At 44.5% G+C, this 14629-nt stretch overlaps 1 protein-coding gene across 2 annotated transcripts in view; it reads left to right on the forward strand.

Moving 5' to 3' along the window:
* The first annotated feature begins 6428 nt into the window (after nucleotides 1–6428).
* The window catches only part of LOC139419565 (gamma-aminobutyric acid receptor subunit alpha-3-like), an 86178-nt gene continuing 77977 nt past the window's right edge, over nucleotides 6429–14629 (forward strand). The window contains exons 1-2 of one of the 2 annotated variants that reach the window (XM_071169535.1): nucleotides 6429–6438; nucleotides 9418–9488. In XM_071169535.1, the coding sequence (XP_071025636.1) occupies nucleotides 9486–9488 (3 nt within the window). In that variant the 5' untranslated portion in view covers nucleotides 6429–6438; nucleotides 9418–9485. Of the gene's footprint in view, nucleotides 6439–9071; nucleotides 9489–14629 lie in introns of those variants that run through there. The other variant, XM_071169536.1, reaches the window with a different exon arrangement.

Here is a 14629-nt window from a genome sequence, read left to right on the forward strand (position 1 = left end):
ACGATTCATCAATTCACGTTTTTGTACAAAAGGTCTATTAGAAATGTGTAAAACTATGCTTGACAGTTTATGACAAATAGTTCAACAATTTTGCATGTAATGGCTTATGCAAGGAACTAATGCCTAGATGTTTTGAGGGGTAAGACTATTCAACAGAGAACCATCTACTTACTATATGTTGATCAACATTACATGAGCAATTGATAATGTGGAAAAAAGCTGACACTTGTACATTATCAATTGCAATTTGTTCAAAGAAATAAGACATTGCTTTAATGATGTGTACAAGTGACTAGATGATTTGGAATTTGTACAAGTAGTATCAAGAATTTCACTTTTGATCTAAGAAATGCACCAAAGCGACTGAGAAAAACTGTATTAACAGTACTGACTGCTCAATAGATTTTGACTGGTTGCAGGTTCATATCAACAAAGAACAAGAATTACAGTATCACAGAGACAAAGGACAAGTTTGTGAGATTCAGGGTACAGTACTGTAAAAATAGGGGTACAAGGAGGAGGAAGAACAAAAAACAAAAGAGCAAAGCAAAGTAGTAATTTCTGATATATTTTGAGCTACTATGATAGAACATGTTTTCGTTCATCAAAAGACAATGACGGACAAATACGAATCTTTTTTTAGATTAAAAATGTACTTCTCCCTGAGAATTGTATGTTTTGAACAATCTGTTTTCTATTTGTCGGTGTATTGTTTACTGACTGCTTGAGAGTGTATGAGTGTATGATTTGAGAGAGAGAGAGAGAGAGAGAGATATCTAGGGTATGACGCTACAAGCTTGGCACACCTTTATTCTGAGAGTTCCTCCCATTCTTCTCTGCAGATCCTCTCAAGCTCTGTCAGGTTGGATGGGGAGCTATTTTCAGGTCTCTCCAGAGATGTTCGATTGGGTTCAAGACTGGGCTCTGGCTGGGCCACTCAAGGACATTCAGAGACTTGTCCCAAAGCCACTCCTGTATTGTCTTGGCTGTGTGCTTTGGGCCGTTGTCCTGTTGGAAGGTGAACCTTTGGCCCAGTCTGAGGTCCTGAGTGCTCTGGAGCAGGTTTTCATCAAGGATCTCTCTCTACTTTTCTCAGTTCATCTTTCCCTCGATCCTGACTAGTCTCCCAGTCCCTGCCACTGAAAAACATCCCGCAGCATGATGCTGACACCACCATGCTTCACCATAGGGATGATGCCAGGTTTCCTCCAGATGTGATGCTTGGCATTCAGGCCAAAGAGTCCAATCTTGGTTTTATCAAATCAGAGAATCTTGTTTCTCATGGTCTGAGAGTCCTTTAGGTGCATGTTGGCAAACTCCAAGCGGACTGTCATGTGCCTTTTACTGAGGAGTGGCTTCCGTCTGGCCACTCTACCATAAAGGCCTGATTTTGTGGAGTGCTACAGAGACGGTTGTCCTTCTGGAAGGTTGTTCTTCTTCTCCCATCTCCACAGAGGAACTCTGGGGAGCTCTGTCAGAGTGACCATCGGGGTCTTGGTCACCTCCCTGACCAAGGCCCTTCTCCCTCGATTGCTCAGTTTGGCCGGGTGGCCAGATCTAGGAAGAGTCTTGGTGGTTCCAAACTTCTTCCTTTTAAAGAATGATGGAGGCCACTGTGTTTTTTGGGGACCTTCAATGCTGCAGACATTTTTCGGTACCCTTTCCCAGATCTGTGCGTCAACCCAATCCTGTCTCGGAGCTCTACGGATAATTCCTTCAACCTCATGGCTTGGTTTTTGATCTGACATGCTCCGTCAACTGTGGGACATTATATAGATGGGTGTGTGCCTTTCCAAATCATTTCCAATCAATTGAACTTACACCAAGTAGACTCCAATTAAGTTGTAGAAACATCTCAAGCATGATCAATGGAAGCAGGACACACCTGAGCTCAATTCGGAGTCTCATAGCAAAGGGTCTGAATACTTATGTTTTTTTTTTTACATTCGTAAACATTTCTAAAAACCTGTTTTTGCTTTGTCATTATGCGAAATTGTGTGTAGAGTGAAATATGTAATACATTTTAGAATAAGGCTGTAACGTACCAACATGTGGAAAAAAGTCAGAGGGTCTGAATAGTTTGCACTGTATGTTGCCGTCTTATCAGTGAGACTCGGTTGTATGTTCCTGTCACTGACTCACAACATCCCACTGACAAAAACTTTTATCCGTTTGGTCATGGCGAGATAAACACATTTGTTTGTTTTTATATAGCTGCTTGTTTACAAGGATGTTTGAGAGTGATGCTTGTTCCAGTTTCCTGGATAGCCTTCTAGAAGTCAGCGGAACAGATTTGAAATGGGGGACGATAGTGGCTGCTGTTTCTATAGCAGCATTTAACCTCTGAAGGAAATGGAAAAGCAGACACATGGTGTTGTTTAGTGGCTGCACCCTGGTGCTGTAGATGTGGTAGCAGAATCTCTAAAAATGTTCTCATCTTTTAATTCTCGCCCTCTCCCTCACGCCTTTTTTTTTTTAGGACTGTAAACTCTGAGTACTTTTTAAGATTCAGTGTTTGACCATTGCATTTGCCAGCCAGCAAGGCCAGAGATTCTACATGGGCAGAGTGTCGTGAGTACTCCTAATAAAAGTCTGAGCTAAGTTTACTGAGTCTTCTTCAAAAGCGCACGCCCAACACGCATCCGTCCCTCATTAGCTTCAATTAGATGAAAGAAGAATGAACAGAAATGTTGGTCATTATTGAGCTGCGACGTGGCATCTGCCCCTGAGTCAATCAATGCTGCATTAGCAACCATTGTTCAACCTGTTCCCTTTCTCTCCTGGAGGCCTTATCTCCTCTGAGCACAGACAATTGGAAGACATTAAAAAGACAAGGCCAACAAAGGAAAATCAGGCATATTGTGAAGCCATTGAATGATAGCAGGTATGTCTTTGTCGGATACAATGTGTCGTGTGATATGCTGCGTATTAGTATCAATAGGTTGGTGATGGGCTGGGGCTGAGGAGATGTGTGAGTGGGTTGGCTAGGGAGGGCTTTACCCTTGGTGCTGATGGGCAGTAGGGGGTTGGTTGATTCTGGAATAGAAATGTTGTTAATTAAGAGTTTATTGATGAGGGCATGTACCCCCTCCATGTCATTCATACCCCCCTGTTGGAGGTAGATGGCGGTTGTCTTTCCTTTCATTTCCCCTTGCCATAGTAAGTAAATGAAGCAGGGCCCCTGTAGCGACAGCACGCTGGGGAGAATCATCAGCTTTCAAAATGTCATTTGTAGGCAGCTCCGACCGGGCCCACTAATCCTCTCCATTGGATTCTGGCAGCCTCCGGTACCCAGTAGCAAAACAATGAGGGCGTGGGCCCAGCCACTCCAGCAGTGGACAGATTTCGGGGTCCTTATCAGTCAATCAGTAACAAGCCTCCCTATAAGCCCCCACGGCACACTCCAGAGAGCGGGAGGGAGCGAGAGGAGTGGGAGCGAAGGAGGAAGGAGAGTTGTGCGTGGGTGGGATTGGGGGAAGCTTTCTGAGGATGCAGGCCCTCTTAAAGCTCAAGGAATTTAATTAGATGTCGGTGGAGTTATACACAGTGCGGCTCTTTTTCCTTCCCTCTCTTTCCCTCTCTCTCCTTCTCTCCTTCTTTCCTTCTCTCTCTCTGTCTCTCTCTCTCTCTCTCTCTCTCTCTCTCTCCTTCTTCCTCTCGCTCTCTCTCTCTCTCTCTCCTCCTCTCCCTCTCTCCCTCTCACATTTTCCCTCATCTCTCTCTCCTCTCCTCTCCTCCCTACCTTCTCTCTCTCTCTTTCTCTCTCTCTCTCTCCCTCTCTCGATCTCTCCTTTTCCCCATCTCTCTCTCTCTCGCTCTCCTCTCCTTTTATCTCTTGCTCGCTCTCTTTCTCTCTCGCCCTTTCACCTTCTCCCCCTCTCTCTCCCTCTCTCTTTCTCCCCTCTCTCTCACCCTATCTCATTTTCCACTTCTCCCCCCTCTCTCTCCCTCTCTCCTTCTCCCCTCTCTCTCCCTCTTCTTCTCCCCTCTCTCTCCCTCTTCTTCTCCCCTATCTCCTTTTCCCCCTCTCTCCTTATCTCCTCTCCTTTTCCCTCTCTCTCTCTCTCTCTCTCTCTCTCTCTCCCTCTCTCTCTCAAGCTCTCTCCTCTATGTTGCTCTGCTGTGTTTCATTCAGACCTGATTCATTTTCAGCAGAGGCCCCTTTGGCTTTGACTGGCGTCTGAGATTGGATGTGAAAAACAAATAGTAGTTCATACGTCAAGGTGCCACACGCATGCACACACACACATACACACACGTACAAAAGTGATGTTCTGTCTGTCCTTCCTTTTATGACATTGCCTTAACTGTACTGTTAGTACTGGTATACTGACAAGGATATTTCAGATGGACACCTAATGTACTCATCCCTTGAAACATCACCATTTCTAGTCTGTCTGCCAGTTGAGGGCTTGTGTTTGTTTATCCTTATAGTGTACTACGTGAAGGGTAGACGTACCTGTATAATGTATTTGAACGCACAGCTGGACATGTAAGGCTGTTTGTATTTGTGTTCCTGTGAGAGTGTTTATGGGTGGTGCATGCCTGCGTATAAATGACTTTGGCTGCTAGCTATTAGTGGCCCTCAGACATTCTTGTTGATAGGGGTAATCTGGAGACAGGTCAGAGGTCAGTCCCTCAGGGGCTCTGAGTTTGATTGAAAATGGCACTCATTAGCTCATCTACGGTGCCCTCTCTGTCTCACCAGCACATTGTTCACTGGGGAACGGTGGCCAGGCCCACAAAGAGATAATTGCTCTGGCATATTTAAGGTAATTAAGGAAGCGGAGGTTGACTGCATATTCAGGACCTCGTTTGTCACTTGTGGGATATTATGCAGAATGAAGGAGGAAAAAACCCTGAGGCAGAGTTTGCAGCAGCTCTGTGACTGTGAGTTGTCTGTCGGCAGCAGCTCTGTGACTGTGAGTTGTCTGTCGGCAGCAGCTCTGTGACTGTGAGTTGTCGGTCAGCAGCAGCTCTGTGACTGTGAGTTGTCTGTCGGCAGCAGCTCTGTGACTGTGAGTTGTCGGTCGGCAGCAGCTCTGTGACTGTGAGTTGTCGGTCGGCAGCAGCTCTGTGACTGAGTTGTCGGTCGGTGTCACGCTGGTATGAATGATTTGGGAGACAGGCGCAGGAATGCGTAATAGTTTTTTTTATTCAGCCCAAATTACAGTGCCCCCCCCCCGATGCGCTGCACCTGCAGTGCCATAACACCTGCCTCGAGGACGATCACAGGAACGCAGTGTGGGACCCGATGCAGGACCCGATGCAGCTGCAAAAGTTGTGGCAGCGTAGGACGAACCAGTAACAGTGGCGTCGGACAGACCGGTTGTGATGGCGTCGGACGGGCCAGTTGTGGCTGCTGAAGTGGCGTCGAACAGACCTGTTGTGGCGATGTCGGACGGCCCAGTTGCAGCTGCCGAAATTGCAGCGGGGCCGGACGGACCAGTCGCAGCGTCGTCGGACGGGCCATTCCCGCTGTCTCCCTTTATGGTCGATTATTCTGTCAGGTTGGCATGAAGGGACGGGAGATGGACGCAGGAATGCGTAATAGTTTATTAAGCCCATATTACGGTGTGCGTGTAAAGGCACGGGGACGAAGACCAAACAAACACGTAACAAAAACACAGGATTTAAACCCAAACAAAAGAGTGAGGAGAGTGAGGAGAACCATGAAAGCCCAAAACACACAGCACAAGCACTCACACAACCAACGGACATTGTAACAATAATCGACAAGACCATGGAAATCAAAGGCCACATATATACAAATACTAATCAGCGGGAATAGGGGACAGGTGTGCATGATGAAAGTTCCGGAGGGATCCGTGACAGTCGGCAGCAGCTCTGTGACCGGCAGCAGTTCTGTGACTAATCCTTTTGGACTTCAATCAGTCTTTCCATGTCTGAGAGTGATGTGCTGCCACACAACGCCCAAAATTAAATCCCAACATGTTTGGGTCTCAATCAATGCGGTAGCCAGGACTCTGAAGGTTGAATTAGAAAAAGGTTCAGTTACCCCTACAACTCTCTCAGTGGTTGGAAACAACAGTGGTTACTCCAATGGTTTGGCCAGATCTCGTTGTAAACAGGAAATTGATAATGAGCACAAAGTGAAGCTGCGGACAGCTTTTTCTATTTAGTGTATTTCCCATGGCTGATCTGAGGAGCCGGAGGAACCAATGCTACAGGAAAGACTCAAAGATGTCTGCTGTGTTCAATCTAACACTTTCTCTCTCTCTCTCTCTCTCTCTCTCTCTCTCTCTCTCTCTCTCTCTCTCTCGCTCGCTCGCTCTGTCTCTCTCTCACTCTGCAGGGCAGTGGTTGGGCACAGAGAGCCGTTGCCTGACGACAGTAGAGACAACATCACCATTTTCACCCGGATCCTGGACAGACTGCTGGATGGCTACGACAACCGCCTGCGCCCCGGGCTGGGAGGTAGGCTGGTTTGTTGAGCGAAGACACTGCTCACCCCTCCCTACCTCTAACAGCCAGACACACTGCTTATGGTGCTTTCTGGACTCTGCCGCGCACAATGTGTAGGATTCTCTCTAAGCTGCTGAGTCTGCCATCCACCACTTTAATAGAACTGTGTTTGAAACAGTCACTATATAGCCATGCTTTGCTTCAAAGAGCTCATCAGCTAGCTAGCATATTAGCTTTTTGTAATGTCGAACTGTCTGCTTCTACTACCTTAAACTATTAAAGTAAGCTAGTTTTAACTTGAAGAATCAATCAGCTATTTATAAAGACCTTAATTATTTGAATCAGCTCTGTTAGTGGTGGTCTGGGACAAAAGCTTGAACACGTGATATGGCGCACCAGAACCTGGAGTGAAATACAATTATCTACCTAGTTAAAAACAAGCCGCTGGCCACTGCCTCTACTGAAACAGAGTGCACCTGCTCTCCTCTCTCCTTCCTCCCTGCCTCCCCGCGGTGCCAGCCCACGCCCAGTGAGCCAGGCAGCTAGCTGTGGCGTATAGTGATGGATTTGGGGCTGTGACCCCATGATGAATTGGTTCCCTTGTCAGAGTGACCTCCATTGATCCTACAGAGTCTGACAATGGTTTTCATTACCAGCTCAGTTTCCCTGATCACAGTGAGAGTACATCTCTTCAGATGTTGAACAGATTGCTTTTTGGAACAGTGAAATGACTAATCCTCATCACAAGGAGATGCTTATCGCTAGCAGAATGCTACAAAGACCCTATTCAAAACAGCAGCTTCTTGACACTTGGCATGCAAGCCTAGTCTTCAGATCCCAGAGGTCCAGCAGAGCTCTGATTTCCTGCCCACTGGGCATGGCCCGGCCTTGGCGGAGGAAGGCTAATGCTAGATAATCATCAGGGCAGCATTAAGACCGTATGCTAATGATTTTAAGTTCATTGTGTATATTTTTTTAATTTAACTTATTATAAGTCATTTTTTGGATTCTTGGTCAGAGGTCGGTGAGAGTGTGAATATGAAATCCATGTGACGTTTTAAGCTGACAGTGTTGAGCACCCCCACACTGTTCCACCCCCACTAGGATGTCTGATAAGTGTCACCACATCAGCTATGCCACCTGTGCACTTTCCATGAGTCTCCGACCTTCCAGACAGAGATCTCAGGTGCCCTCCAAATGTATTGGACGTGTTCTGTATTCCAAAGACCTCGGCATGTGCATTTTGATTAATGGCGGATGTCATGTTGCCAGGGGAACTCTAAATTCCATAAAGGCAGGTTCTGGAAGCATTCCATTGGTTCCAGTTTGTCTAGGAGCAACGACTGGCAGACAGCCACTCACAGCCTTACATCAAAGCCCCTCATTTGCACAGAGACATTCATTTACATCCTACAATTTATGAAATCAAAGTTAAGGTCGTGAGGCTCTATTTGGAAACCTTATAACTTCAAGGTGATTCCCCACACTCCCGTCATTGTATTTAGGATGACTCATGTGCAGCACATTGTCATCTCTCTGTTACATCTCTTGTCTTTTCTTTAACTCTCTTCTGAAACTGCACATTTCACCCAGTTACACCAGAAATGTTGTTTAGCCCAGATAGGAAAGACTTCCAGTTGAAGGATAATGCACAGTAGAAAACCGTAGGATAATGCACAGCATCATCTGACACCAATACAAACAAGTCCCTCTAAACAGGCCTAAATATGTGGTCCTGCCAAGCCTCATTATTCCTGTGATTTCTCATCTCTCATTTCTCATTTCTCGTTTCTAATCTCAGTTTGTTTCTAATCTCAGTTTGTTTCTAATCTCCGTTTGTGACTTTGTGATGATGATGATGCAAACACTCTCCCTGAAAACAACCCTGATTAAAGTCTGGCTATCTCCATACAGTAGGTTCAGTCTTGTTTATATGGTGTAGAGTGTTGCGACATGAAATAGTCATGCCTCTGCCTCTACCATTGGATTTGTAGTTTGGAAAGTGAGCTGACTTTTCTGAACTGACATTAACAACTAACCTGGAGCAGACAGAGCAGCATTAAGGTCTGGTGGTCAGGGAAAGGACTGGTCAAATCAGATCAAGATTTTTTTATACGGCAGATTACAGACATGGAATGCAAAGCAATGTGCTTTACAGGAAATTATGGATAAAAAATAATAATAGCGGAAAGATTTACGACACAACAAACATAAGATAAAAAACAAAAGAATGACAAAAACTGAACGACTAAAAAGCACCCTGAGGAAAAGCAAAGCTAAGAAGATGTATTTAAGATCTCTTTTAAATAGTACATCGGTCTTTTCTTGATTTAGCTGGAGGAAGTTGTGAGCCATTCAAGTATTTAAAATCACTAATAAAGACTAATAATTTATCCGTTGAGCTAAAATCCTCTGATGACACAGAAATGTAAAGTTGTGTATCGTCGGCGTAGCAGTGAAAATCTGTGCTGTGCTTTCTGATAACACTGCCAAAGGGTAACATGTATAAACTGAACAGTACCGGACCCAAAATAGAACATTCTGGAACGCCACATGTGATGTGTATTTTATCTGAGTTATGTTCACCAAGGGTGATAAAAAACTCTCAACTGGTTAAATAGGTCCTAAACCAATTTAGAACTGGACCGGAGAGTCCAACCCACCCCTCCAGTCTGTCCAGAAGGACTTCATGGTCAACAGTGTTGAATGCAGCACTTAAATTCAAGAGTACAAGGACAGCGAGCTGTTTGGCATCTGTGTTGGCTCTAAGATCATTTACCACTTTAACTAAGGCTGTCTCTGTGCTGGGGTGAGCATGAAAACATAGATTGGAATTATTCTCAAATATAGTTGCCACTTAAAAACAGCTGTTTGAAAACCAAATTCTCCAGAATTTTGCTTAAGAATGGTAAACATCTGAGATGGAGCACTCCTTTGTCATTTCATAAAGGTACTTAAACTCTGCCTCTTTGTATTCTCTTCGTGTCCAAGCAGAGAGTGTGACGGAGGTGAGGACAAATATCTACGTGACCAGCTTTGGACCGGTGTCAGACACAGACATGGTAAGTATTTTATTATTGCACCATCATCCAGATCCTCAGAATGTGACCCCTAAAGGACCAGCGTGACCTATCAAATAATTAATCCCAAATATTGTAATATGCATCAGTTTTTTTTGTTATTTATATTATATTTGAGACAAAACTGTTGTAATTATGTCATACTTACAGAAGGAGTGTTAAAGGTAGTGTCGCATTGGACTACCCTTATCTGCCAAATGAATACTGCAAGCATCTTCTACTGGGCTGTACTGTATGTCAACACAGTAAATCCTATAGTGAGTGACTGACTAAACATGACATCATCGGCTATATGCAAAAAGCCCATTCAGTGCAACAGGAAGTGACACGTTGAACCCTTTGACCACCGAGTCGAATTCAAGTCAAAACAATGTTGACTCATTGACAGAGTCTAGAGCCTATTGGTTACCGAACAAGTGGAGAATGGCTTTTTATGCAAATACATATTCAGACATCCTTTTCATGTTCAGTGACACATGTCAGCTGCTTAGAATGGAATGGGTTCATTTTAGAGATCAGGAAATTGGTTATGGGGCAGGCCTGGAGGAATTGCATGTGTCTTAATCAGACACACAATTAGGTTTGGCATGCGAGATGAATGAATCGAGCCATGCAGAGCCACTGCTCATTCTGAATAGGCAGCCTTCCATCTACTAATAGTGAGAAGACAACAGAGTGCAATCGGCTGCATTATATGGAGCGTAAACCGTAATTGAATTACAACGCAATAATTAGCTAGGTTAACATTAACATAATCATCCTTTGAGTATCAAAAGGATTCAGCGAGTTTCTGGAAATGATTTATTAATTACCAAAAAGTAGGACTGTTTAACGCCTGGGAAAACAGATCTAATTAACAGCGTATTACGTCATTTCAAAAACAAAATTGGAGGACAACCTATACCCAGGCAACTCACAACTTGGTGTCTCACAGATCCAGTGGTCTAGTTGCCCATCTGTTGCCACTCCCAGCCAGTCTCAGGAATCCTCGCCCCATTCCCCTACCCCCAACTCCTACCCTCAGGACCATTCATCCTGCCTCCTCACTGGGCCCAATATGCCATGTCTGCTCTAATTTCTCCACCGTCACGACAGCGGACGAATCAGAGCTAAATTCAGGAAGATATTTTGGGCAAAACTCAAATATCAGGCCAATAACAAGAACACGCAAATCCCGGTCAAAGTGTAGAACGCTTACAGTAAGTATCTATGTGGTCCGCAGATGACTTTAGAGGCTGTCCGTCCAATCCCTTAATTGTGGGTTATCTTGGTGATGGCTTGAGCGGAAGTGAATGTGTTGCTCTCTCATCTCTGTTCCTCTCTCATCTCCCTTGTCTCTCTGTTTCTCTCCCTCTCACCTTCCCTGTACCTCTGTCTTTCCTACTCCTCTCCTGTATCTCTCTCTCCCCTCCTGTCACTCTCTCACTCCTTTCTCTCTTTCTCCTCTCTCCTCTTGTCTCCCTCTCTCTCTCTCTTTCTCCTCACTCTCTCCTCTTCTGTCTATCTCTCTTTCCTCTCCTGTATCTCTGGAGGTTTACGTAGCTCCGTCCCATTTGTGCCTGTGTCTGCGCTGTCGTGGTGTATTCTCCTGTTCTCTGGCGGGCTAGCCTTGACAGGCCTGGTGTGATGAAATTGAGGGCAGTCTAATCTGCCCCAGGTACTGTGTAGAACCCTGCTTGACGAAGATGACAGAACTAGTCCCGGGGCCTGTCTTGATCCCACCAAGCTCTGCTCTCATTTCACAACTCTGTTGTGCTAAAAACACTGGAGACCCGCGGTATCAACACGCTAGCCAGCTGCATGGCCCAGAATGAAGCAGTTAAAAAGCCTTATCGTGCAAGAGATGAATAAAGGCGATATAATTTTCAGTCCCCTGGAGTTATTTTTGCTTGATTATAAAGCATCCGTCTACAAGCTAACAGTTTTTTGTTTTACTAAAATGGACTCTTCCTGATCCAAATGGAGTTTAGGAGGTGGACGTTGTGCTTCTCTGTAGCTGCTCTGGCCCTGCATGCATTAAGCCTTGCCAAAAGATGTCACATGTTGGTTTATTATCAACTGGTACAAACCTCTCTCCTTCCCTCTGTAGCCTTTTTGGCTAGACCAGTGAAGAATTCTCTCTCTCTCTCTCTCTCTCTCGCTCTCTCTCTCTTTCTTTCTTTCTCATTCTCTTACTCATATTTTTCTCTGCTGTAATTGTTCCCTGTTTCAGCTACCAAATGATACTTTCTGTGACGAGGGAAGACAGATAACACTTGGATATGAAAACTTGGGAAGGAACCCTGTACAGTGAATGGTCCTACACATGAACAAATTAGGTAGAGCTATTTTTCCTGTTGGTGTTTGAGGGTGAATGCATCCATCATCGTGCCCTTGCTCATGGGGACTCTCACCATATTAGTTCTCTAGCAGGAAAATAAGAAAATAAAGGCAGGTTGTAATAAGGATGGTTAACTGATAATTAAAACTATTGTTTCTGAGTCTCCGGTAAAAAGAAGTGCCCTTCAGGGAAACCCATTGACGTTCACTATAATGGGCTCTCACAATAGTCCTCCATCTTCTCTCCCACCATACCGGTCTTCATTTCGCTCTTTGTCACAATATGATAAACATATATTCAGGGCGGGAATAAGTGTTAAAAGCTTAACGGGCACAGTCTGGAGGAAGACAATTTGCATCCTTAATAGGCCACTTCCATGAGAGTCTGTATTGTGTTGCCATAGTTACAAGTCGTTAAGCCGCTCTCTTAAGTCCATGCTGTGTAATTGCAATGCAACTTATGTCTCCCAAGTATCCCTCATAAACATTTGTTATGCAGTCTCAGAATTGTTTACTGCAGTTGCTCACTCATGCGTGTCAAATGATTATTTCGTCTGACTTTTTGCTTCTACAAACAGTCATGTGAAATAATCTTGATATTGAAAGATGGCAGCACAATATAACACATCATACATATTTTCATCCAAAGGTCATTCTGAAGATTAGACCAAACAGATCGAGCCAATTAGAATGCATCAGGGAGAACACACCCTAAAAGTTTCTAAAGAAAGTAATGACCCGTGGAGAGGCTGTAATCATCTGGTCTGTTCATAAAAATGACCACACCATGATTATGACACAGCAAAATACCAATGTTCCATGCTGCCTGACACTGCTCTCTGAGGACAGCCTTTCGCATGTCACATAATTGAGATGATAGGAAAACGTCAGAGGTGAAGTGGACTATTAGGAAACACTAAATGCTCCAGTGAGTGGCTTATTGGGAAAACATGCAACATCTACACTATCTAATGTGACAGCATCAGAACATCTCTAAGATGTGTACATGCTTGTCATCATCACTGTGTTTACCTAACTGTGTCTGATGTACGGTAGCAATTTGAGAACATAATGCGATTCATTATGTGCGTTGTGTGTCATTATGCAATTATCCACATGAGGAAAATTGCTTTTCATGCGGTGCTAAAACTAGCTACAGTAGTAAGCATGATGTCTAACGGGGGACATTGACACATGTAAATTAAGTGTGACCTTGATCAGATCCTCGTTGGCTGATCGATACAGGAAATGATTGTGTCATTATCATTTATAGTTAAATAGTGTTATCGATCTCAACACCAAAATGATATGGTTGTTGATGTCCATTAAAGCATAATGAGGAAATGTTCAGCTGTGTAAATCATCTATCTATCGCCTGTCCTATACTGAATAGTACCCACACACAGTTTGCATGGAAATGCTGTTGCCTGAACTCTGATTCTTCTGGAACAAATCAGACAGACGTGGTGGCCTGAAACAATCTGTTGCCAAAATGTGTTTCTGCCTCAGAGCCAAATGTGGAGGAGCTGTTGGAACACCAAAGATAATGTGTGATTGACAGCACATCACACATGCACAGGTCAGAATCCCAGCAGGGGCGAACGAGAGAGGAAGTGAGGGAGAAAGAGATTGGACTGGAAAATGAGTGAGAGAGGGGAGAGAGAGGAAAAATGACTAGCTGTTAATTAACGAATAAATGGGCCAGCTCATCATTACGGAGCTCAGGGAGAGAGTTGGTCTCATGGAACCAGGTTCGCCTCCAGCAACTCGTATTTTGAAGAGAAGGAGGACAGACAATGTTTTTGTAGGAAAATCAAGACTGCCGCAGAACCAGACTGAAAATGAAGTTATTGTTTTCAGTTTGGGAAGCACTGAGGTAAATTCAGGACTACTACTGCATAAAACTCACTAAGAGATTAACTCTTCTTTAGGTACAGTGGGGCAAAAAAGTATTTAGTCAGCCACCAATTGTGCAAGGCTGGGAAGACTGAATCTACAATAGGTAAGCAGCTTGGTTTGAAGAAATCAACTGTGGGAGCAATTATTAGGAAATGGAAGACATACTGATAATCTCCCTCGATCTGGGGTTCCACGCAAGATCTCACCCCGTGGGGTCAAAATTATCACAAGAACGGTGAGCAAAAATCCCAGAACCACACGGGGGGACCTAGTGAATGACCTGCAGAGAGCTGGGACCAAAGTAACAAAGCCTACCATCAGTAACACACTATGCCGCCAGGGACTCAAATCCTGCAGTGCCAGACGTGTCCCCCTGCTTAAGCCAGTACATGTCCAGGCCCGTCTGAAGTTTGCTAGAGAGCATTTGGATGATCCAGAAGAAGATTGGGAGAATGTCATATGGTCAAATGAAACCAAAATATAACTTTTTGGTAAAAACTCAACTCGTCGTGTTCAGAGGACAAAGAATGCTGAGTTGCATCCAAAGAACACCATACCTACTATGAAGCATGGGAGTGGAAACATCATGCTTTGGGGCTGTTTTTCTGCAAAGGGACCAGGACGACTGATCGGTGTAAAATAAAGAATGAATGGGGCCATGTATCGTAAGATTTTGAGTGAAAACCTCCTTCCATTGAAGATGAAACGTGGCTGGGTCTTTCAGCATGACAATGATCCCAAACACACCGCCCGGGCAACGAAGGAGTGGTTATGTCAATAGAGGACTCTTTTTACTGTGGAAATAGATACTTTTGTACCCGTTTCCTCCAGCATCTTCACAAGGTCCTTTGCTGTTGTTCTGGGATTGATTTGCACTTTTCGCACCAAAGTACGTTCATCTCTAG

This window comes from Oncorhynchus clarkii, chromosome 10 (genome assembly GCF_045791955.1).
Source record: "Oncorhynchus clarkii lewisi isolate Uvic-CL-2024 chromosome 10, UVic_Ocla_1.0, whole genome shotgun sequence".
In the NCBI taxonomy this organism is placed as follows: Eukaryota; Metazoa; Chordata; class Actinopteri; order Salmoniformes; family Salmonidae; genus Oncorhynchus; species Oncorhynchus clarkii.